This window comes from Engystomops pustulosus, chromosome 4, assembly GCF_040894005.1.
Source record: "Engystomops pustulosus chromosome 4, aEngPut4.maternal, whole genome shotgun sequence".
In the NCBI taxonomy this organism is placed as follows: Eukaryota; Metazoa; Chordata; class Amphibia; order Anura; family Leptodactylidae; genus Engystomops; species Engystomops pustulosus.
Genome location: NC_092414.1, coordinates 80,825,314 through 80,849,943, shown reverse-complemented (window position 1 = coordinate 80,849,943; position 24,630 = coordinate 80,825,314). Strand labels below are relative to the sequence as shown.

At 40.1% G+C, this 24,630-nt stretch overlaps 1 protein-coding gene across 3 annotated transcripts in view; it reads right to left on the bottom strand.

Annotated features, from left to right (window-relative positions):
• The window catches only part of PTPRQ (protein tyrosine phosphatase receptor type Q), a 212,927-nt gene that overhangs the window by 69,168 nt on the left and 119,129 nt on the right, over positions 1–24,630 (bottom strand). For all 3 annotated transcript variants that reach the window (XM_072146492.1, XM_072146491.1, XM_072146490.1), the window contains 2 exons: positions 9,826–10,137; positions 5,061–5,182 (listed from right to left, as the gene is read on the bottom strand). In XM_072146492.1, the coding sequence (XP_072002593.1) occupies positions 5,061–5,182; positions 9,826–10,137 (434 nt within the window). The remainder of the gene's footprint in view (positions 1–5,060; positions 5,183–9,825; positions 10,138–24,630) is intronic.

The following is a 24,630-nucleotide window of genomic DNA, read 5'->3' as shown; positions in this document are numbered from 1 at the left end:
ATCTGTGAATGCTGTAACTGTGAAACAGGGAGGTTTGTCATAAATGTTCAACCTGAAATCACACTATTGCTTTGAAATATGGCCTATTACTCTGCAGGACGTTTTTACGATATAATTTCAATGTGTTTCAGAATAGTTGATGATTAGATAGCTGTACAGTAGTTGTCCTCTGGGGGAAATGTATATTAAGTACAGCTGCTAAGATTTTAGGACAGCTCATCTCTGACAGATGCCTCGCTTTCACCTATGCCTTACTCAGTTCTGTTGTCTCTGATGCACTAAACAGACATTCCCTTTCTCCAAAGACCAGCAATCCCAACCCTTAATTTACAACCACAACAAAAGCATGTCAATTTTATTGTTATAGAAAAAAACAGGTTTCATCTTGAATTCATCCCATCAATGATCCACAATAAACTGCCTGTGGTCCACTTATTACATTAAAACAGTTTGTGTGAAGACAAGGTTCTAATCTTGATTTATGGCTTCCTTTAAAATATTAAACAAATCCCTAAAGCTTCTGACCTGAGTGCTAGGTGCTAATGTTTATTTAATGCTGTGTTGTGCATGGAATTCTAGATTTTAAAGGTGCATTATTCCCCTGAGTGGTGTTACAGTTATTGCAGTCCCCATTTCTGACCAGTTTCCACAACGCTTCATTGTTGGATTCATTGAATTTTAAAATCCTTTACAGGTCCTGTTTAAAATTCTGAACCCCAACCAGTAACACCTCCAATGGGTGCTGGCACTGATCCTGGGTCCTAACTGTTTAAATGCCGCTGGCAATCGGCATTTGAACTGCTGCTGGGGAGTGGCCGTGGACAATTTAATGTGGCTGGCGACTTTGCTGACGCCATTCAAGCAGTTAACACCTGGGATTCATGCCAGCCCCCACTGCAGGTGTAAACCGCTGGAGGAAGTTGAGCTGAATCCATCCCCTTTCAATGGACCTGAACCTGAAAGTTTGGGTCCACTCAATATTCGTTGTTCGAATCTACATCCATTATTTATGAATGCTAAGTGTAAATTTATAGATTAATATATAATCTATAATAAATATATAATAATATATTTTGTGAGTTTATGTTTTGCCTTTAGTCTTCCTTTGAATTATGAACACTTCTAAATTCTGGCCACAGATAAATTTCTAATATTCATAATAATCAGGAATGGAAGTTTCAAGAAACATTCAGTCCTGATCACTGCCTGTTACTTTTCTGCATTTAAAAGCAGATCATCACTACCATATGGGGACAAATGGATGCCTCATGGAGACCTATCTATACCTTAATATTTTTCTCTCTTGTAATCACTAGAGATTATTAGTATACATAGAAATATTGAATGAATTCACTTTGTGGGTTGCAAACAGGGGAATATTATCCTTGTTGGCTGCCAGTTTGACATCGGCAGGTGATACTAGCAATGTCAACAGAGAATGCAATAGGACCTGTATAATTTGAGGCACAGGTTGGCCCATCCATAGTCATACCGCCCACTGCACGTTGCATGCACTGGGTTTGGACATGAGCACATGAAAAGTAATGGGGTCTTGTGTTATTTCCCAAAAAATATAACCACATTGTGTGCATGAGGTCTTAGTCTAACCATTTCCACTACCAGCATATCCAGCATACATGGTATAAATATGCACTTTGAGAAGGCATGTATTAGGATAGAAAAAAAAGCTAAATACCAGAACCCAAACTTGAAAAATCACAACCCAGACCTGAAACCCTCTCCCCCCCCAGTAACAAACATGATCATGGTTGGCACCAATCGTGGGTGTTAATTGTTAAAATGCCAGCAGCAAAATCTCACCAGCACTTGTGATTATTTCTTGCTTTACACCAGCTCCCAAATGGGCATAGAAGGGAATGAGTGAGACCGGCAACAGAGTGGGCCAGTGCGGGGCAAACTGCCCCACTTCTGCCCACAAGATGCAGCAAGCAAACTTTTAAAAGTTAAAGTTTGCATACTGCGGAATATTTCTGCACAGCTGGCCACTAGCTACATAAAAGACCAGAGCCTCTTTATGTAACTGGCTGTGCTGAAGGGCCCGCAACATTATCATGCACATTGTTATGCGCCGTTGTATGATAAATAACCCCCTATGTTTTACTCATCTAAATTTAATACACAGCCAGGGGAAGGCTGGCTGTATACTGGGGGGGGCTGTCTGACTGCATACTGGGGGGGGGGCTGGCAATATACTGGGGGACTGACTGGCTGTATAGGGGGAGACTGACTGGCTCTATACTAGAGGGGCTGGCTGGCTGTATATTAGGGGGCTGGCTGTATATTGGGGGCTGGCTGGCTATATACTGGGGGGCTGGCTGGCTAAGTACTGGGGGGCTAGCTTGTTATATATTGGGGGGGCTGGCTGGCTATATACTGGGGGGGCTGGCTGGCTATATACTGGGGGGCTGGCTATATACTAGGGGGGTTTGCTGGCTATATACCATGAAGGGGGGGCTAGCAACTAGTAATAGTAGTTATATTCCCGTACCTAGAGGGCAGTATTATAGTAGTTATATTCTTGCAAATAGGAGGCAGTTATATAGTAGTTATATTCTTGTACATAGGGGGCATTATTATACTAGTTATATTCTTGTACATAGGGGGCAGTATTATAGTAGTTATATTCTTGTACATAGGAGACAGTATTATAGTAGTTTTATTATTGTATATAGGGGGCAGTATTATAGTAGTTATATTCTTGTACATAGGAGACAGTATTATAGTAGTTTTATTATTGTATATAGGGGGCAGTATTATAGTAGTTATATGCTTGTACATAGGAGACAGTATTATAGTAGTTTTATTATTGTATATAGGGGGCAGCATTATAGTAGTTATATTTATGTACATAGGGGCAGTACTATAGTAGTTATATTCTTGTACATAGGGGCAGTACTATAGTAGTCAGATTCTAGAACATAGGGGGCAGTATTATAGTCATATACAGTTATAGTCATATTCTTGTACATAAATTGCAGAATTAAAATATATTTCACTTAGGGTCAGTATTATAGTAGTTACATTCTTATTTATCTGAGAATGTATTGAAGTATTTTTTCAGTATAGTAACTCCACCCACATCACATGGCCATGCCTACTTGTTTTGACCCGCCCACAGAATGGGGTCACTTTTACATTTTTTTCCAGGGTCACTTTAAATTCTCAGTCTGCCCCTGTACACAGCTTGCAACTGGTATATAATAATATACTGTACAATTACATCAAGGCATATGTATCTATCATAACAAATCTTTATAACTCTGGTCTTACCAAGAGAAAACAAGTAAGAAAATCAAGGAACAACAAATAAAAAGGTTCCATAAAGTCTCTGCAATGTAATGACATCAGCTTGGCATGAGATCTGAGAGATCTTCCATTTCAGTGATATTACTTTAGTCGCTCATGAAACTGTAGATTAAGAAACTTTAAAACTGCTACCTTTCGCTGTTTTAATTTCATTAGCAGAATGACCTAAAGATACAGATTTTGACTTCAGCTGCCTGAAGTGAAGACAAGATTTTCTTTTATCAGAACTGTTATTACGTCACCACAATACAGAACAATGAATCTTTACTCCATAATTTCCAGATAAGACCAAACGGACCCTGATGAAATAATCTCTTGTATTTGGTTATCATTTTTAATTTTACAAGTTCCCAACTCTCATGTTTCAAGTGTCTCCTACTTTATCTCCTTAGGCTCCCACTGTTTAGTTTTAATTAGAATTTTTTCTTATCTCAATACTCTTCTCCGCCAGATAAATTAATGTTATCCTTTTGTCTGTCACTGATGTTTTAGTAGGCATACTAATGGTAAGGCGACGACTTAGAGGTAATAGTAGACAAAGCCTAACCAATTTAGTTATCTACTAAATCAACAACCTTCCGTAATAAGCAATTTATCCAGAAAAATAATACTTTTCAAGCTGTTATTGGCTGCTGTATGTTAAATGGATAGTGCCTAAAAGCAGATATACATTTCTAGGAAACAATGTTCTTGGTTAAAATAAAACGTTAATTGCACTATATACAGCCAAAATGCATGTGATATATGTGTAATGGAACTCTATACAGAGGCTACATTTCCAAACTATTTAACATCAATCAGTGTTTGAGTTGGGTCTGTATATAGCACATCACCACTCAGCTTCTGATTGGACAGAAGAACATCAGAGATTAGCAGTTGGTCTGTGCAGCGGAGCAAAAAGAGGTAAGTACATGTTAATATGATCCTTGTCTGCGTTTGAGCTCCAGCAAAATCATCCCATATGTTCCCTACCCTTAAACTTGACAGTGGGCCAAGTAGGTATATGCCTGAAGGATATGATTTTATTTGACTGCATGAACTCCGTTTTCTGAATTCTAGAAATTGCTGACAACTCAATATCAGCTGGTAGATTCATATTTTAGAACCTTTGTTAAGAAGCAACACATCAACTATTAATAATATACATTTAAAAATGGGTAATGAAAATGAAAAGCTAGTTTAGGAGGTATAAAGTCCTTCAAAGGAGTCTACCAACAGCCCCACAGCCTATAAGCTGGTTGCACTGTCCTATAAATTCCCCCACACTGATCATCAACATATCTTTATAATAATCCTTGTCCTATTAACTGTGGCAAAAAATAATTTTTAAAGCTAATGGTGCAAACATGGCAAAGGGTAATTTTGCAATAGACTCCTTTCCTGAAAAAGAAGTAAGGGTAAATAAAAGGAACAGTCATTGTTGGACAAGGCTTCTGAGGTAGGAGATGACAGAGTGCTACTTCACAAGCTAACCCAACACCCTAAGTGTACCACCAACAATAACTAAGATGACAAGATTATTAATAAAATACATTAGAGATCAATATGGGGGAATGTATAGGACAGGCTATGTGATGGAGATTCAGGTAGACTCCCTTTCAATTCATCCAAAGTTAGCTCCCAAGGGAGGTAGTCTATACTGCATTGGTGTGGTGAGAGTAACAATCCCTTTCAATTCAGTTGAGATCTTTAAAGCAGGTTAAAATATATTTAAAAAAAAAAACATTCCTTACCGATGAAATGTTGATTAGATACGACGTTGGTCCAGTTATAACAACCGGTTGGCTCCAACTGATATTAATACTGTTTGGAGATGTGGCAATGGCCGTAACATTTTGTGGAGGTCCATCTGCAGCTGTAGAACATGCAAAGATAATTACAAGGATAAAGAACTGACATTATGTCAATGATATCAAACAATATACAAGGTACGCAGTAATAAAGTTAAGAAATTACACGAAGGTGAATTCAAGCAGACATATGCTAATTTCCACGTTAAAGACAACTTTGTCACTTCTACTTTTTTATTACCGGTATATATTTTATCCATGAGTCCATGCAAAGAAGAATAATCAATGATCATCCCAAGGAAATATTTATAATGTGAATATTCAAATAATTATCTTATACATAAAATTTGTTAGCATGTTAACAATAGAAACTAGTTAGAATAAACAACAACAACATTCTGGTGTAAGTAGATGAAATTAATGGATGGGCTGATTACCAAAGGGTGGGAGATGTTTTTTCCTAATCACTCCCTGCCATGGATATTATAGGTGGGTTGTGGAATGGTGTATGACTGCTGGATCAGATTACCCATGGGTCTTTTGTAGCTGGTTTCCATGGATATATTTGTAGACACAATGGTTGCATGGTTTTATTTCAGGCTGTTTATTTTTATTTTAAGTGTCAAGCCAAATCTCCTTCTTAGACTATAATTCACACTGCATTGCGGTGGAAGTTACTTGGGTGCATTGCAGTCTTGAGTGGTTTTGGAACTCCTGGGATGCATCAACCCCATAAACTGTTGAATAAAGATTTACGAACATAGACCAGAGTGCCAACTCTTTTGGTTTGTCAAATTTACATCTCTGCTAGTGATTTACACTATGGAGAACATGAATACTGATGCCACATGGAACCCCATCCTGTTTATTGTCAATTACTATAGATTTGCATGTACAAAAGGATTCCTTCCGTCCTGCTTCTGTTATTATAATGGAAAAAATTCTTATCAATAAAGGAAGTGTGATAGAAGGGACCCTGCCATGCATACAAGTCTATTGTTACTAAAAGTAATAATTTCCATTATTCTCTTTTATAACAGTGGAGCATGGAAATGCAAATTACTAGTGGAGATGTGAACTTGGCTTAATGGAGCTATAAAATAGTTGTTCTTTTTTTCTCTATTTTCCATGGGATTTTATGTTGATGATTGAAAAAGACCTGCAGTGATGAAACATAGCCAGCGTGAACATGAATGAACCCTTACTTATGTTTTTTTTTGTTTTATAAAGAATTAATACAACCTCCTTACTTAGGTCATGATCTCATAAAACTGCTAGTTGTAATCTGAAAATCATAGATTTATTATTTCCTCTCGTACAGTTTTTGTTAAAACTGTTAGAGAAAAATTGGCATACGTTTATAAATCATTGCAATTTACTGACTATGGATGAAACATCTCTCCTATCATAATCCAATCACTTCCGCTCATAAGTACTTTTGTCCTGGTTTCCACAGTAATGCATTTACTGTAACTAACAGGCATCATTTCCTGATTACCATGCTTCCATCCTTGCACAGGAATGTGAATCTTATAGAGGTCAGGGTCATCTTCGCAATTCATCTGTGTCCTGATACTGGGGTAGCTGTAAAAATGTTCTAAGTACAGAATCTGGAGAACCAATCACTTGTGTTTGAAGCATGAAAACCATGCAGGGTATAACGTGTTATATTACTATTACATATTACATTTCACTCTTCACATTGATGTTATATGTGATAAATTGAAAAACAAAAAAGGTTTAGAGGTCAGGTAATAAGGTCATTTGAATATTATCTCACCTCCTTTTTTTCCTTTGAGCTGGTGAGGGCATCCACACGACAGGAGGTGTGGACTAAAGGCCAAGATGAATGTATGACCAGAGGACAAGTTGAAAGGGAGAGACACCAACCATTCTACAGGTTTATTATCCGAATCACCAGAGAAGTTTGAGATTTTTTTTTCTAAACCTAGCAAAAAGCTACTTTTAATAATATGTTTTGTAGTACATGTAGTCATTAGGACACAGCAAAACTAGATATTTTTTAATAATAGATAATAATAGTTTTATAATGTTATTATAATATAAGATTTCATGGATTTTGATCAAAAATATTATTTTGGGGGTTTTATTTAAATTGAGTTAAAAGTTTACTTTACATTTTTAGAACTGTATTTTTGTTCCAGGTAGATAATAGATTTTATATACAATATCCTGCAGTTGTAATTCCCAATATGAGTTTAAGTTCTGCTTCTGCTTAAACCTGTCACAAGGTAACAATGGCATTTACTGGAGCTAGAGCACCATTAATTCCACAGTACTATACACAGGACCCTGTCCATGAGAGCTCACAATCTATGTAAGAATAGAAACATTAGGTAAAGGAGAATAGCACTGGGGTTATCTTGTATTGTAGGAACTAGTGGATTATAATATAGGCGGTAGCCTGGGGACTGAGCCTTCTAGAAGGTCCATAGCCACCAAACCACACACCAAATTTTATACTGAGAAGGATCTTCATGTTTGAAATCCTTAAATGCCTGTTCCTGCCCTCAATCCACATGTACACAAGATCAATTTCAGGACTTTTGAAGGTCGGCCTAAGGTCCTGAAACTACATATTAAAAGCAGACAGAAGGGAAGCATCCTCCATTCTCCCTTCTCAAGGACAGCTTGATTCTAGTTCATACGTAGAAAGTTTATTTCAGACTTCTCGGGGCTATAAAATTCATACTGTCCAGGGCCCAAGGCAATCTTAATCCACCCCTGATTGTAGGTCAGCACTTCCCAACCTTTTTATAGCAATTTTGGAGTGATACAAGTTCTGTAATGGTGCCAGGTAAGCTATGGATCTTTACAGAAAAGGTGGTAGAACTTTTCCTCCTGTTAATAATATTGATGAAATTGCTCAATCTTGCCTGCTAATAAAATACAAAATGCTGAAAAATACTTAATTCTTGATTTTTTTTAAATGGGTCATCTCATTTATAAGACATGGTCCCTGGATATGCAAAAAAAGCTTGACAAGGGCGTGCAGTTCACTTTTGTCTCAGGAGAAAGAGGTAATTATGGTAGATACGGTTGAAGTAATAAAAAACATCATACACCAAATTGTTCATGGTCAAAGCGGTAACAAATGAGCTAAGTTCTTCAGCATTTTGTACTTGTTGACAGGTTATCCTAAGAGAAGACCTGTCACCTGAATTTTTCCTTTCATACCAGTAATACCTACTGGTAGAAGGGCATAGGTCCTCCCTAAATCAATTAAAATTATCTACCTTAATTACAGTTGTTTTTCTGATATGCCAAGAAGCAGAGAGGAGTCCTTTTGACAAGGAAAGTCAAGCTTTCTCCCAGGCTGCCAATTCCTCCTTATTTTCACTTGGATAGTTATAGGAAGGACTGTCAAGAGGGACACACACAGGTACTCATATAGTCATGGAATTTTGCAATAAATAACTTGTTTCATTTTGTATCTCTGGAATACACCATGTTTCAGAGTCCTTTATAAAGTGTAAAGAGACTGCAGCATGGGACAATGACCCAGAGCTCATTGGCACTTGTTAAAGAAGTCATGGTTGACTCCGAAACACACTGTATTCCTGAGATACGAAATAAAACAAGTTATTTATTATAAAACCCATTGACTATCTGAATACCTGTGTGCGTCCCCCTTGACAGTCCTACCTATGCCTATCCAAGCAGAATCCTGACCAGTATTGCAACCAAGTCTTGATGACATCTGTCTCAACGCAGCACCGGGAGGCACCTGGACCAACAATTAAAAGAAAAAGCAAAATAGAGTTGTGAATAATCTAGTACAACTCAATCTGGTGAGCCTAGCATCCCTATCGGTTACTGTAACATTACTACTCTATGAGCGCTATTTGGCTTCTCCTTGTCCACCTTTCTATATTTTTTATCCTTCTTTTTACTGACAGCTCAGTGTCTGTTCAAATCTTGGCCTGAACAAACAGGAAGTCCTCTCCCTGTCCTCCCTGTCACTGTCATTCAACCATTAATGGGAAACTGCTGATTTTCTCATAATTTTACTCACCATATGGTGGGCAGACCAAATGGCGATGGGGCAGGGCAACTTAGTCAAAAGCGGGAAAATTCAGGGAAGGATTCTATTAGCGGGGATGTTGGAGCTGCACTTTCAAGAAAGGTGTCCAAAAAGGGGAAAAAGAGCACACAGCGCAGGCAATGTACACAATTCAATAGTTATAAGAAGATATAATCTGGTTACAGAAGTGGTTTGTACAGTCCATCCTGTACCTGTCTTTGAAAAATAAAAAATAATTTGAATTTACTAAGCAGCGCAATTCAAGACCTTATCGGTTTTTCATCTCTTCCATGAACTTTCAAGAAAGGCACAGGGAAGTGGGGGCGTTCTTAGGGTTGAGTACAGTTTATTGTTGCCTGATTAATGTGCCAGACATCATACCAGTTGTCACATGGTTTAACTTAATTCATTAATTAAATGTCACATAATTTTCATCTGCCTCTATTAGGGCGTTCTTTTTCTGGTGTTATTTTTAGAAATTAACTCATTTTTTAAGGAAATGCTTTATGTGGTGCATATTTTACAAGACATATAATACATTCCATTGTGGTTGATATCTTATTTAAAAATGCTATATGTATTTTTATTTTTAGCAACTGATTAGTTTGTTATTGTAAGTAGATAACTAGGTTAGTAGATGATTATAAGAAATTGTCCACTTACGACCACATAATGTGTGCAGATTAATCCATGGTGATGATGCACCATATCCAGCATTTGTGGAGGCGCTAACTTTAAGTCTATACCGTCTGAACATTTTTAAACCATATATTGTCTTCTCAACAGTGTTCTCTTGATATGAGTAGCTGCTCTCGATACATTCACCATGGATAATATTACATTCAGTAGAAAGAAGTTGAACATAGATTTTGTAGCCTTTTAAATAACCATTTGTATACTCAGGTCTATTCCACTGTAAAGTGACACTTGTGGAGCCAACATCTAAGATAGTAACATATTGTGGGGCACTGGGAACTAAAAAAGAAAATGTTTGTTTTAAAAATGTTCTAATACATATATTCACAATATAAAAAATTTACTAGATTACATGACATTCTATCATTGGTTGAATAGAATTCAACTGTATCTGTATATGTATGTAAGATGGTATTATTCATTGGTTAAAAAAATATAACACACATAACTATGTAGAAAGAAAATGCATTGAGATGCAAATATAATACAAATTTCCAGCCATGTTAACAGTTGTTACATGCATATAATGGTGTAAGCAAAATACAGCAAGAATACCTATTTGGCACATTTCCCATCTTACCACAACAAAGAAAGTAACGTCACTATAAAAAAGATAGTTTAAGGGCAGAAAAAAACGTTCTATTTTCCATACTTCTACTAAAACAGTGAGGCTCTCAGGAAGAAATTAACCTTAGAAAAACCTTTACAGAGGACCTTTCACCACCTCCACCAACTCCATTAGTCCTTTGGACTAAGCTGGATGGATGATGCCGTGTTGCACTCCGGATTCATACACGGTCAGCATGCTAACTTTTTTCTATAAGCTGGGTAGCCTTGGACTGCCTATTCTAAGACAGTCCAGCAGTTAATCACCTGACATATTGTGGGGCATTCATTATTTCTGTCACTAAAATGTTACTATCTTTTGCTAAAAGGTGCCTGAATCTTATGGTCTGAAGTTGGGAGAATCCAGTAGGTTGGTAATATAGTGGGGATGAGAAGCTGTCCAGGAGAAGTTGAGGCTGGTTATACAGAGGGTATGAGGAGCTGGATGATGATGTGGAGGAGAAGTAGAGGCTGGTTACACAGAGGGAATGATGAGCTGGATGATGCCGTGTACAAGAGGTAGAGGCTGGTTACACAGAGGGGATGAGGAGCTGGATGATGCTGTGTAGGAGATGTAGAGGCTTGTTACACAGAGGGGATGATGAGCTGGATGATGCCGTGTATGAGAAGTAGGGGCTGGTTACACAGAGGGGATGATGAGCTGGATGATGCTGTGTACGAGATGTAGAGGCTTGTTACACAGAGGGGATGATGAGCTGGATGATGCCGTGTATGAGAAGTAGGGGCTGGTTACACAGAGGGGATGGGGAGCTGGATGATGCCGTGTATGAGAAGTAGGGTCTGGTTACACAGAGGGGATGATGAGCTGGATGATGCTGTGTACGAGATGTAGAGGCTTGTTACACAGAGGGGATGATGAGCTGGAGGAGGCTGTGCAGGAGAAGTGGAGGCTGGTTATACAGTGGGGATGAGGAGCTGGATGATGCTGTGTACGAGATGTAGAGGCTTGTTACACAGAGGGGATGATGAGCTGGATGATGCCGTGTATGAGAAGTAGGGGCTGGTTACACAGAGGGGATGATGAGCTGGATGATGCTGTGTACGAGATGTAGAGGCTTGTTACACAGAGGGGATGATGAGCTGGATGATGCCGTGTATGAGAAGTAGGGGCTGGTTACACAGAGGGGATGGGGAGCTGGATGATGCCGTGTATGAGAAGTAGGGGCTGGTTACACAGAGGGGATGATGAGCTGGACTATACTGTGCAGGAGAAGTGGAGGCTTGTTACACAGAGGGGATGAGGAGCTGGACAATGCTATGTATGAGATGTAGAGGCTGGTTGCACAGAGGGGATGAGGAGCTGGACAATTCTGTGCAGTGGAAGTGGAGGCGAGTTACACATAGGGGGTTAGAAGGTAGAGCGGGCTGTATAAGAGAAGCAGAGGCTGGTTACACAGAGGGGATGAGGAGCTGGAGGAGGCTGTGCAGGAGGAGTAGAGGCTGGTTATACAGAGGGGATGATGAGCTGGTTGATGCCGTGTATGAGATGTAGAGGCTTGTTATACAGAGGGGATGAGGAGCTGGATGATGCTGTGCAGGAGAAGTAGAGGCTGGTTACACAGAGGGGATGAGGAGCTGGAGGAGGCTGTGCAGGAGGAGTGGAGGCTGGTTATACAAAAGGGATGAGGAGCTGGATGATGCTGTGCCATGGAAGTGGAGGCTGGTTACGCAGACTGGATGAGGAGCTGGACGATTCTTTGCAGGAGGAGTATAGGCTGGTTATACAGAGGGGATGGGGAACTGGAGTGAGCTATGCAGGAGAAGTGGAGGCTTTTTATATTTAGGGATACATGCTTGAAAGTGAAGGCTGGTTATACTAGGAAATCTGTCTTTGTGCATGTGCATGAAGAGATTTGTGTGTGAGCACCAGGAAAGTTTTAACAGGTATCAAATATATTTTTCCTTTCTGTAATGTCCAAATATAATAGTTCTTTATTTATATAGCACACACAGATTACGCAGCGCTGCACAAAGCATGTCAAATTGGTCCCTGTCCCCATCGGGCTCACAATCTAAACAACCTAACAGTATGTTTTGGAGTGTGGGAGGAAACCGGTGTACCCGCAGGAAACCCGCGTAAACATGGAGAGAACATACAAACTCTTTGCAAATGTTGACCTGGGTGGGATTCGAACAAAGGACCCCAGCGCTTCAAGGCAGAAGTCGGACTTACAGCAACATATATATAAAGTCATGAGTCTATAGTCTCATAAACACAGATGTCTATACTGCTGTTAGTCTTGTTGGATGGATAAAAAATGCTAAAGAGTTAAAAGCACAAACAGACAAGGTAGCAAGGCTGTCTAGCTTTTCTTAATCTTTCGGCCATAAGAACATCCTATGGCAGAGTGTTTCACAGTCTCACTGCTCTTACTGTAAAGAATCACTCTCTATGGCAATGGTAGAGCCATCTATCCTCTAGGCGTAGAGGATACCCCCTGGTCCTAGTTTACAGGCCTAGGCATAAAAAATGATCTTTGGAGAGAACCTTGTATTGCCTTTTCAGGTATTTGTACAGTGTACATTGTCTCCCCTCAGCCGTCTTTTTCTATGCGGATTGACCCCAATAATATATCATTGTATTTTAGTCCTCCATTCCCACAATCAAGAATGTGGAACCCTGCACAGCAATAGTATACACCAATTCAAAATATGAACGACATACTGGAGTGAATCCGACAAACAAAAGCAAAGTTGTGTGCCACTGTTAAATTAGTACAGAAAACATGAATTTTATTAGAACACACACCTAAACACAGACAATACCATAAAAACAATTAAAAATAGTAGTTCCAAAGTACATACAGTGCAAAATCGTATTATTGATACTCTGATAGGTACAATAACAAAACCCCTTCTGAATGGGTAGCGTAAACCAAGACCAACTGTAAACAATGTAAACAAATTAAAAGTGCATGTGCATATAACCAGCTGACATAAAGGTACTGAACAAGTAGACTGGTGCCTAGAAAGAATGTTGCTCAAAGGTTAGTAAGGTACGAGGCAAATCCCCAGTATACATTACAGGTTATCTGGCATTAAGCATGGTAACAGCATCAAAAGTGCTAGTTGGTGCAGAAATCAGGAGGTGGAGGGCTCCCCACGGGTTACGTCTCTCACTGGAGACCCCTGAGGAAGGGGTTCTGTGTTGCGCTGCATTTAACAGCCTACAATTGGATTTTGGCACATCCGCGCCGGCTTTCATGTGACACAAATGGGGGGCAGGCCGGCGGACGATCCGACGGATTTGGACAACGCGCGGGATTTAACATTGCAAATTGTGTCGCACTAGGAAGAAGAAGGTGAACTCCAGCGGACCTCAGTGGGGAAGCGAAAGATGCAGGATCTCGGGCTCACGATGTTGGTGAATCGCGCCAGACTTAATTTTCGTCGCACCGTCTGGATCGGGGATCGCGACAGGACCAGGTAAGTAAATGTGCCCCAATGTTCCATGTGTGGTCTGACCAGGGATTTGAATAAGAGCAAAACTATGTCCTTATCATGAGAATCTATTCCTCTCTTGATACTTCCCATAATTGTATTTGCTTTATTATCAGCTGCCTAGCACTAGTCACTAAAATTAAGTTTACCATCCACCAATATTTCCCCCCAAGTTTTTTTAGCCACAGTTTTACCAAGTAATTGACTGTCTAGAACATAATTGTACTTTTTGTTTCCATGGCCCAAAGTGCATAACCTTACATTTATCTACATTAAATCTCATCAGCCATTTTTCCACCTATTCCTACAGCTTCAACAAATCCCTCTGTAATGTTAAACTCAGCCACAATATTATATTATATAGAAACAGAACAATCTGAGACAACATTTAGAGGAATTTAATAAGTCTGGCCTATTAAGTGGCAGTCTTATTTTTCCTCCACAAAGGTATTGCACAAGGGTATGAGTAAATCTGGAGTTGGGCTCTGCTGTCAGAAACATCCATCAAGTCAGACGTGGGGAAGATTTCAGATGTAGTCTCTGCCAGTTGTCCAGTGGCGACTATAGCATATACAGTGTGCTGATGCGTGGACTTTCCTATCCCTGTTATGTTGCACCCCGTTTTGGGTAAAGTGGCAGGACAGGACGAGGGTAGGAAAACCAACAAAAATTTTCAATTCGTGGCAGCATCGCAACTTTTTAATGCCTTGTCCACTAAAAATTGATTTTTTTTTTCTGCATTCCAATGATGTTACTGGTCTGGTACTCTTGTGGCAGTCAGTGAATTGGGTAACACTGAGCAATGTCCTGCCATCATTAATTCAGTGTGAAGAGAAATCTGTTTAACATTTCTTTAACCAGCAGAATTTTTGTCACTAATAATTACTAATTTGTATTTCCAAACAAATACTCTAATTCTCCATGAAGTAAGTAAAAGCTGACACATAGTTGTGTGAATTTTTATGTGCATAGATCATGAGTATTAGATCACTGAGCTTGTGGTTTTGGCAGCTAATTGCACAGTGTTTTCCATCTATCTAAACTTTATCTTCTACTACTACATAACAGCTGTATTGTTGCTCCTCAAGGAGAGAGATACTGACACTTTTGGAGAAAGTAGGCACTTTTGCTCATTAGTCACAATAGATTTATGCACATTACCAATAATACCAGGAATGTAATTGCCGAAAACAATAATTGGAAAAAATAAGTCAATTTACATAATGCACCAAGACTGAAAACATGATATTCATCTTACATGACAGCTTTTCTAAACATCGTGAAGTTTAATGAGTGAGTGGGACTTTATGTATACTATGGATTTTAATATTTTTGAAATATTTTATTTTAAAGGGTATTCCCACTAAGACAAGTTACCTAAATATACTCAGGATCACAAAATAACATATTCTCTAATTCATTGCTATTAACAGAAAACAGCATTTCACTGATATAATTTGAACCTGTCTCCTGATCTTTATTTTTTGGTTGTCCCCGGCTATGACCATAAACTCCTGACTATGGTCGGCCAGATTCCTATCACATGTACTACAGGGGGAGGGCAGAAGGCAGAGACCACTACAGACACAGGCACTTTCTGTCCAGTAGCAGCTTCTGAGGAGACACCAACTCTACAAACTCTTGATCTTAGGGCAGGGAGGCAAAGCAGTGCTGACTGTGAGTTTTATTGATTATGTTCTATGGTGAAAGTACAGTAATAACAATGTTACATTTTTTTAAATGTTTTTAAGTAAAAATAAATTAATAGATTAATAAAAATCTTAACCCTCAATAACATATAAAGAGAAATATGTGAAAAAAGTCAAAGTTATAACACAAATCCCACATACCGTATATTCCGGTGTATAAGACGACCTGGTGTATAAGACGACCCCCCTACTTTCCTGTTTAAAATATAGAGTTTAAGATATATTCGCCGTATAAGACTACCCCTTTTCCAACGCATACAAAACACCGGTAAAAATTAAAAAAAAAACAGATTTGAATTTAACATGGTCTTTTTTTTAATGTAAATTCTTTTGACATGCAGGTATATAGCAGGAAAACTGTCGCTCATAAACATAAGGCATACAACAACAACATTACCATTACAGCACAACCCCCAGTAGTATACAGCACAGGCCCCAGTAGTATACAGCACAGCCCCCAGTAGTATACAGCACAGCCCCCAGTAGTATACAGCACAGCCCCCAGTAGTATACAGCACTGCCCCAGTAGTATACAGCACAGCCCCCAGTAGTATACAGCACAGCCCCCAGTAGTATACAGCACTGCCCCCAGTAGTATACAGCACTGCCCCCAGTAGTATACAGCCTGCGCCCAGTAGTATACAGCACTGCCCCCAGTAATATCCAGCCAGCCCAGCATTAATAGAAAATAATAAACTTATATACTCACCCTCCGGTGGCCCCGACCTGCAGCGCTGCTCCCCCGATGTCCGCGTGGGTCCTCTTCTGGCTTCGGCGCCCATCTTCTGTCTTCACTAACTTCGTGCCGGGCGCCGCCATTGTTCTCCCCTGGACGGCGCCTAGTATGACGCGCCGCTGCTGACGTCATACTAGGCGCCGCCCCGGGGAAAAGCATGGCGGCGCCCAGCAGAAGAAAGAAGACTGCGCGGAAGACGATCCGCGCGGACATCGGGGCCAACGGAGGGTGAGTATGCACCCCGATGTCTTTTTGAGGCTGCCGGCAGCCATCGCTGTGCAAACACCCGCGATCGGTGCTAGCACCGATCGCAGGTGTTACCGGTAAGCCTTTGCTGCAATATGCAGCAAAGACTTACCGGCTATGGAGAGGGCTCAGCCCGTGAGCCCTCTCCATGCACCGGGACCCACCGTATAAGACGATTACCGGCGTATAAGACGACCCCAGAGAAGACAGAAGATTTTCTGTCTTCAAAAGTCGTCTTATACGCCGGTATATACGGTAAATAGTATTACAACATACAAAATGCCTTGGAGAATAAAAAAATCATTACTGAACCTTCACAATGAACACCATAAAAAAAAAAACAGTTAAAAACCCACAAAAAATTATGATTTTTACCTATGTCATTCCATACATATCTTCTCCGGAATGAAACTGGTGCAAAGTACAACATGTCCCTCAAAAAACAAACCATCAACCAGCTTGGTAGGCAAATAAATAAAAGTGTTATGCCACTTGGAAGACAGAAATGCAAAGAACAATAGATTTTTTTCCCACTTTGGGGTTTTACTTTGCAGCAAAACATAAGAAAAAATATCTAAGTATGACATCTCCATAATCGTATTGACCCATAGAATAAAGATAACAGGGGATATTTATCATACACTCGTGCCCTCTGCTCGGCCGGCCGTACCCCCCCCCCCCCCTTCACACCCAGTGGAAAGGGTTAAATAATCACAAGCAGGGGCGTTGCTAGGGTGGTAAAACATCCGGGGCACGGGCCCCAACGTGTATACATAACACTTTCAGTAATGCCCACTCCCGTACACAACACATACAGCTACATAAAACACAGGAGAAATCCCTACCTGTTACCTCCAGTGCCAGGAGGCCATAAAGCCATAAAACCTATATACAGGTGGTCCCCTACTCAAGAACACTCCCCTACTCATTCTGTCTGGGGTTACAATTATAAAATATACAGTTCCGACTTACATACAAGTTCAACTTAAGAACAAACCTACAGAACCTATTTTGTACGTCACCTGTATATATTATACACATATATTCTGGTTTACACACAATAAAGCTGACAATTACTGCCCCACCACAGTATAAGGCCCCATAATTTACATTACACCCCCTCAGTGTGCCACCTACTTAATAATGTTCCCTAATCTTGAACTAACAAGTAAGAATGAAATTTACACTTAATAACTGTGGCCCCCCACTAATTAGCTCTGAACGTGGCCCTAAACTAAATAATGCCCTGCCTAATCATGCGCACATAAAGAATCCCCTCACCTTAAAACTACACTTAGTGTCCACACAGCCCCCAATAAAAAGTTCCCCAGAGCCCCATGTAATGTTCCCCACAGCCCTAACTAAGAACTCCCCCTCGGCCAAATGCCGTCACAGCCCCCGATGTCCCCCACAGCCCCCAATAATGTCCCCTATGCCCCCCTCAATGTCATCACAGCCCCCTAGTAATGTTCCCAAAGCCCCCCAATGTCGTCACAGTCCCCTGTAATGACTCCCACAACTCCACTAAGAAGTCCCCCACAGCACCCAGTAATGTCTCCAACAGCCCCCCCCCCAATGTCTTCACAGCCCCCAGTAATGTTCCTAAAGTCCTCTATAATGTTCTCAACACAGCCCCCTAATGCCCTGACAGCCCCAATGTCCCCCACAGCCCCTAGTAATCTCTCCAATATCCCCTCAATAATGTTCCCAAAGCCCTCTGTAATGTTGCCTACAGCCCTCCCAATGTCTTCACAGCCCCCTGTAATGTCTCCAAAGCCCCTTGTTATGTTCCCCACAGCTCTCAGTAATGTCCCTACCAGCCCCCGCACCCCCAAAGTCTTAACAGCTCCTAGTAATGTCCCCAAAGCCCCCTGTAATGTCCCCCACACCCCCCCATGTCTTTGTAGCCCCTTGTAATGTCCCCCACATCCCCCAATGTCTTCACAGTCCCCTTTAATGTCTCAAAACCCCCTGTTATGTTCCCCACAGCCCCCCAAAGTCTTCACAGCCCCCAGTAATGTCCCTAACAGCCCCCCCCCCACTCTCAAAGTCTTCAGAGCCCTTAGTTATGTCTCCAAAACACCCTGTAATGTCCTCCACAGCACCCCTCCGCAATGTCTTTATAGTGGATTTACTGTCCCCCAAAGCCTCCTGTAATGTAATGTTCCCCCTAGACACCATAAAGTCCCCAATGTGCCCCCCCCCCCACCTTGCATAATTAAAAAAAATAAACACTGCTACTCACCTCCCATGGCTTCTCTCCGTTCACTGCAGCGATGAGGAGTGGTGACGTCACCTGGTCCCGGCAGCTGTAGTGAGCTGCTTGAAGCAGGAGACGCTGTGAGATCGCGTCTCCTGCTCCCTGTAGTGGAGAATGGAGCAGGCGGCCCCTTCACCACTACAGTGCTCATCAGCGCCGCCGGCTCCGTTCATCCGCTCTTCAGTTCTCATCGCTATCTACGTTCTGAGGACGTAGATAGCGATGAGAGTAGGGAGATGTGCCCGGACATTCGGGGCACAGGTCAAAAGATCCGGGGCACGGGCCCCGGATCTTTTGACCTAGCGACGCCCCTGATCACAAGTGCTAACAATAAGCTAGCATTTACGATTATTTCAGGGCTTCTACACCACTGACGTGGCACAGAGGCTCTAATTAATGTGCCCCAACATGTTTATTAGGTTGTATGGTGAACACCAAAAACAAAAGTAAAAAATCCATTACCGAATTAATGCTTTTCTACTTCTCCTCCCCCCCCCAAAAAATTTATACATTTTCAACAATAGAGCATAGTGACCTCAAAATAGTATCACTGGAAAATGCATCTCATCCCACAAAAAAATTGCCCACACATGTGCGCACTAATGGAAAAACAAAAATGTTATATCCTACAAAAGGGCGCCATTGAGGAAACTAAAATCTACTAAGTTCTATGGGACAAACTGGCAGCTGCAGTACGCTCCTCTACCCTTCTGCGCCTCGCTGTGCACCCATAAAACAAGTAACATCCACATGTAGGCTCTCTCTCTGAGAGACTCTGAGAAATTGCATAATACATTTTAAGATGGGTTTTTTCTTTTTATCTTTTAGAAAAGTGTACATTTTAAGGCTAATGAATGTATTCCCAACAAAATAAGACTATTGTAAATTTCTCCTCCATTTTGTTTTAATTACTATGCATTGCTTGGGGGAAAAAATGAAAATCTCAGTTTGATTTGTAAGCTGTCTACTGTCATATACAAATGAAAGGATTAAAAATTTTGAAAATGACAAATTGCTCAAAAAATTGGCAAATTATATTTTTTTAATAAATAAACAGGAAACAAATAAACCAAAATTTACCAGTTACATAAAGTACAATGCGTCATGAAAAAAACAATCATAAAATCATCTTGGTAAGGTAAAGTGTTCAAAAGTTATAACCATATAAAGCTACACATGCCAGTATACAAACAAAGAGGCCTTAACTTCTTTTGGACTGCCCACTGACTTTAGACGTCAGCAGGCGCAGGTCAGACATCACTGCAGTTTTCTGCTGCTCCCACTAGCCTAAATAGACCCAGTCCAGCTCTGATCAGAATCCCTAGTCTTCTGTAACTGAGGCTCTTACAGATGAGATTACAGGTGAAAACTTGTAAAGGAAAAAAAATAGAGTAAAATTAAAAAAAAAAGTGAAAATGTCCCCCAGAGGCCTTTGATGACCTCATGGGGGACACATAAAGTAAAAACACACACACAAAAAAAATATTTATAAATATTCATAAAAATACAATGACATTTCCCCATTCGCCATATAATAAAAAAAAAAAACGCTACACTACAAAAAGCAGCGCCATAGTCGCGGCATTTGTCCGAGACTATATGTATTATATATCAAAATGACCGAAAAAAATAGGGAATTCATTATGTTCATTTTGAGTTAATTTGAAAATTTAAAAAAAAGTACTATAAATTACAAAAAAATCATTTATCCATGTTTAACCCCAAATAAAAATAAAAATGAAAAAAAAAATGTAAAAAACTTTAATTACCATTTTACTATTTACCATAACTAGCTCGTGTCCCAAAAAAAATACTGCAAAAAATGTAGCATGCAAAAAAAAAGTAATGGCCCTTAAACCGGTGCATCCGAAAATTTCCTAAAAATGCCCGGTCACTAGAGCCTTTTCAGGCCGTGTCACTAAGGGGTTAACAAACAAACTGGCGGTGTCCTGAAGGAGTTAAAGGAAACCTACCACTGCTCGCATGATAAAATCATGCGAGCAGACCACCTGGTAGGCTATTTAATACTGATGCCGGCACATACTTTAGTTAGGCACGGCGATCGTTAGTTTAGCTAAAAAAATGTTTTACTTACATATGAAAATAGCCCTCCGGTGCTACCCTACGTCATCTTCGGAAGGGAGATGCCTTCCGATCTTTAATTATTCCCGCCTCCTTCATTGTAGCCATCCTCCTTCAGGTGCCGAGAGCCGTGACGTCACCAAGCTCTCGGCACCTATCGCGCATGCGCAGATACTAACTCTCACACAGCCGGACAGCGATAGGTGCCGAGAGCTTGGTGACGTCACGGCTCTCGGCACCTGAAGGAGGATGGCTACAATGAAGGAGGCGGGAATAATTAAAGATCGGAAGGCATCTCCCTTCCGAAGATGACGTAGGGTAGCACCGGAGGGCTATTTTCATATGTAAGTAAAACATTTTTTTAGCTAAACTAACGATCGCCGTGCCTAACTAAAGTATGTGCCGGCATCAGTATTAAATAGCCTACCAGGTGGTCTGCTCGCATGATTTTATCATGCGAGCAGTGGTAGGTTTCCTTTAAGGTAATTGTATTCTCCTGGCAATTTACTATAATAAATTAGAGATTAGTAAGACAAATGTGATGGCAATTACCAGTAGCTATCTCACAGAATCTACAAAGAATACTCTGTAGTAGTAATAATTATAATAATGATGTGTCATAAACAATAGTAAACAAAAATGTATCTGTTACTGTGTAAATTATGCAAATGACCAAAATTAAGTACGGTAATAGCAGTCATGTGATGATGCAGGGACAATGCACACTTTAGGATAAAATATGTAATGATGATAAAACAAAAATGTAATTAATGCTAAAGGAATTATTAAGGCAGTGAGTTAAAAGGTACAAGGGTAATGATGATTAAAGTGAAAAAACAACAACACATTAATGGTAAAGAATTGAGTCAAAATAATGAGGCACACACAACAAAGTAATGGTGAAGTTAAAAAGGACCTGTCACCCTGAAAAAGTAAGCAGCTACTAAAAGCTTACTAAAGTAAGCAGCTCCTTGTGCTAAAACAAATGCAGCAGTGTTACAATGTTAGCATTATCGTAAACCTCCGATAACGCTAACTAACACTGCTGCGCTGTACATTACAAACCCCGGACCACTTTCAAATCGGTCCCGGGTATTCATGAGGGGGGCGGGTTTAGGGGCAATTTAGGGGCGGTGACTGCCGCATGACGCGCAGCAGTCACCTCTGGCCTATGAATGCACACATGAATGCACCGGACTGCTTTGAGAGCGTCCGGCATTTGTAACGATAACGCTATCATTTTAACACTGTGGCGTTTGTTTTAGCAGTAGGAGCTGCTTACTTTATTAAGCAGCTCCTGGTGCCGTTTTTCAGGGTGACAGGTCCTCTTTAAAAGAAAGTGATGCGGTCACAATGTGGTAGTACACAGTAATGTCTCAGAACATTATAAAAAAGTTCTGTACCGTGTTAGCCAGTTGCCAAAATTCCTGTTTTTTTTTTTTAATTTGGCCTCTTTAAAGCAACAGAACTCATATAGTAATTACATTAATCCTGTTATAATGTCTAGAAGCCTCACTGATGTCACAGCAAAAAGAAAAGAAATACTGCAATAAAATACACAAATAATTTTATGTAGTGATGTCACATCACAGGTATGATAGGTGGTGGTCACTATGGCTAGATGATCAAATGCAGCTACAACCTCTGTCATAGGTAGTGGTATAATGTCAGCTTCTTATTCTCATAGTCTGCACACCGCATTTCCGTTGGGTTTCCAGACTATTTTCTTTTTGCAACGCATTTAACAGGGGTTTTGGCCGAATCGCTCCGACTTTCGTGTGACACAAATCAGGGGGCGTGGCCGTCGGACAACCCGACTGATTCGGACTAAGCGCGGGATTTAAAATTCAAATTGTGTCGCAAGACATGCACTCACATACACCAGGGAGAAGAAGGTGAACTCCGGCGGACTTGAGCGGGGAGGTGACACATGCACGATATCGGGCACACGATCTTAGTGAATCACGCCAGTCCGGATCCGGGATCGCAACAGGACCAGGTAAGTAAATGTGCCCCATAATCTTGTAGGCAAAATTGTTTACATCTAGGGAATAATCACAAATTCTGGCATACACAGCCGGAAATCACATCCATATCATATTTTTACGTATTTACTTTCAGGTAATCATTAATTTTTTGTAACTTGAACTTTAGAAATGGGTAAGCATTTCGCTTGCAATTTTAAATTATAAAGTAGATTTGTGAAAAAAAAACAGCTTGGAAGAGACCGGAGGATAGCGCCTCAGACAATAACCAAGTATGGCATGTGTGAACACATTTTAGACTACATGCACACTGACATATGCCCGCGCGGCTACAGCCGGGCATACGTCAACCGTGATGGAGTGTTGGAGGGGTGACCCCTCTACATAGCGATCCATTATGCACGGCCCGTAACACGGGGGAAATATAGGACATGTTATCTAGATATGACATATTTTGGCAGTGTACGGAGCATGAGGTCCCGCATGTGACAAACGTCCCCCATATTGTCGTGTCTTAGATAGTAAAAATACAGGGACCTCTAATGGATAGCACCACAGGATTCATACAAAATAAAATCAAAACCCATCAACACGGACTTGGCTAAAAAAAATATTATAATTGTAAGTATTGATGTGCTTTATTTTATGTGAATATGTTGTCACCATACATTTGAGGTCCCTATGTTTTTTATCCTATCTACAAAGCAGGTGACCTCCTCTGACATTTGTGTCTGACAAGCCACAATTCTCATTGTTATTTTCCTTGGCTCTTCTTTCCCAAATTTGTAATAAAAAATAAAACATTTTAATTAAAATGACAACTAGTTGTTACATGAATAGATGTTTCCCAACAGCCTTTGCAAAGATACACCCACTTGACAACAGACACCCTGTTGGTAATTTTTTAATACATTATAGGAGTAATAGCAGTGAAACGATATACAAGACTATGTGAAATATATGTGTATTGAAAACTGGCTAGACGGTCGTATATAAAGAGTTGTCAATGATTCTTATTCAGAATGGTCAGAAGTTATACGTGATGTAGTCAAAGCTTCTATGCTAAATAAGAAGACAAAATTAACCCCTTCAGGACAGCCATTTTGTAACTTAAGGCTCAGCCCCATTTTTTGTATTCAGACATGTCGCTTTACATGCTTATAACTTTTCAACACTGTTGCTTATCATATCGATGATGAGACTGTTTTTTCATCACATGTACTTCATGTTACATTCATGTTACATTTTGGCTGCTAAGTGTTTATTTATTAAAAAAAAATAAAAACTGAATGATTCTTTTGCAAAATTAGCGATTTTCAAAATGCAAAAATCATCTCTTTTTCAGGCAGATAGATTTACCACTTAAATTAGTTGCTGAATAATATTTCCATATGTCTGCTTTATATTTTCATAATTTTTGAAATGTCTGGATAATTTATTTTGATGTCACGCGTCTTCCAAATCAAACATCGATTTTCCGTAATTTCAGGAAGATTCAGAATTGACTATTTTGGGGACAGTTACTGTTTTTGATAACATTTTAAATATGTAACATTAAAAACCCTCTATTTATCAACCCATTTTCAAATCTGCACCCCTCAAACTGTTAGAAACGGCTTTTAGGAAGATTGTCAACTCCTTAAGATCTTCATAGTAATTAAATCAAAATGGAAGTGAAATTTAGAA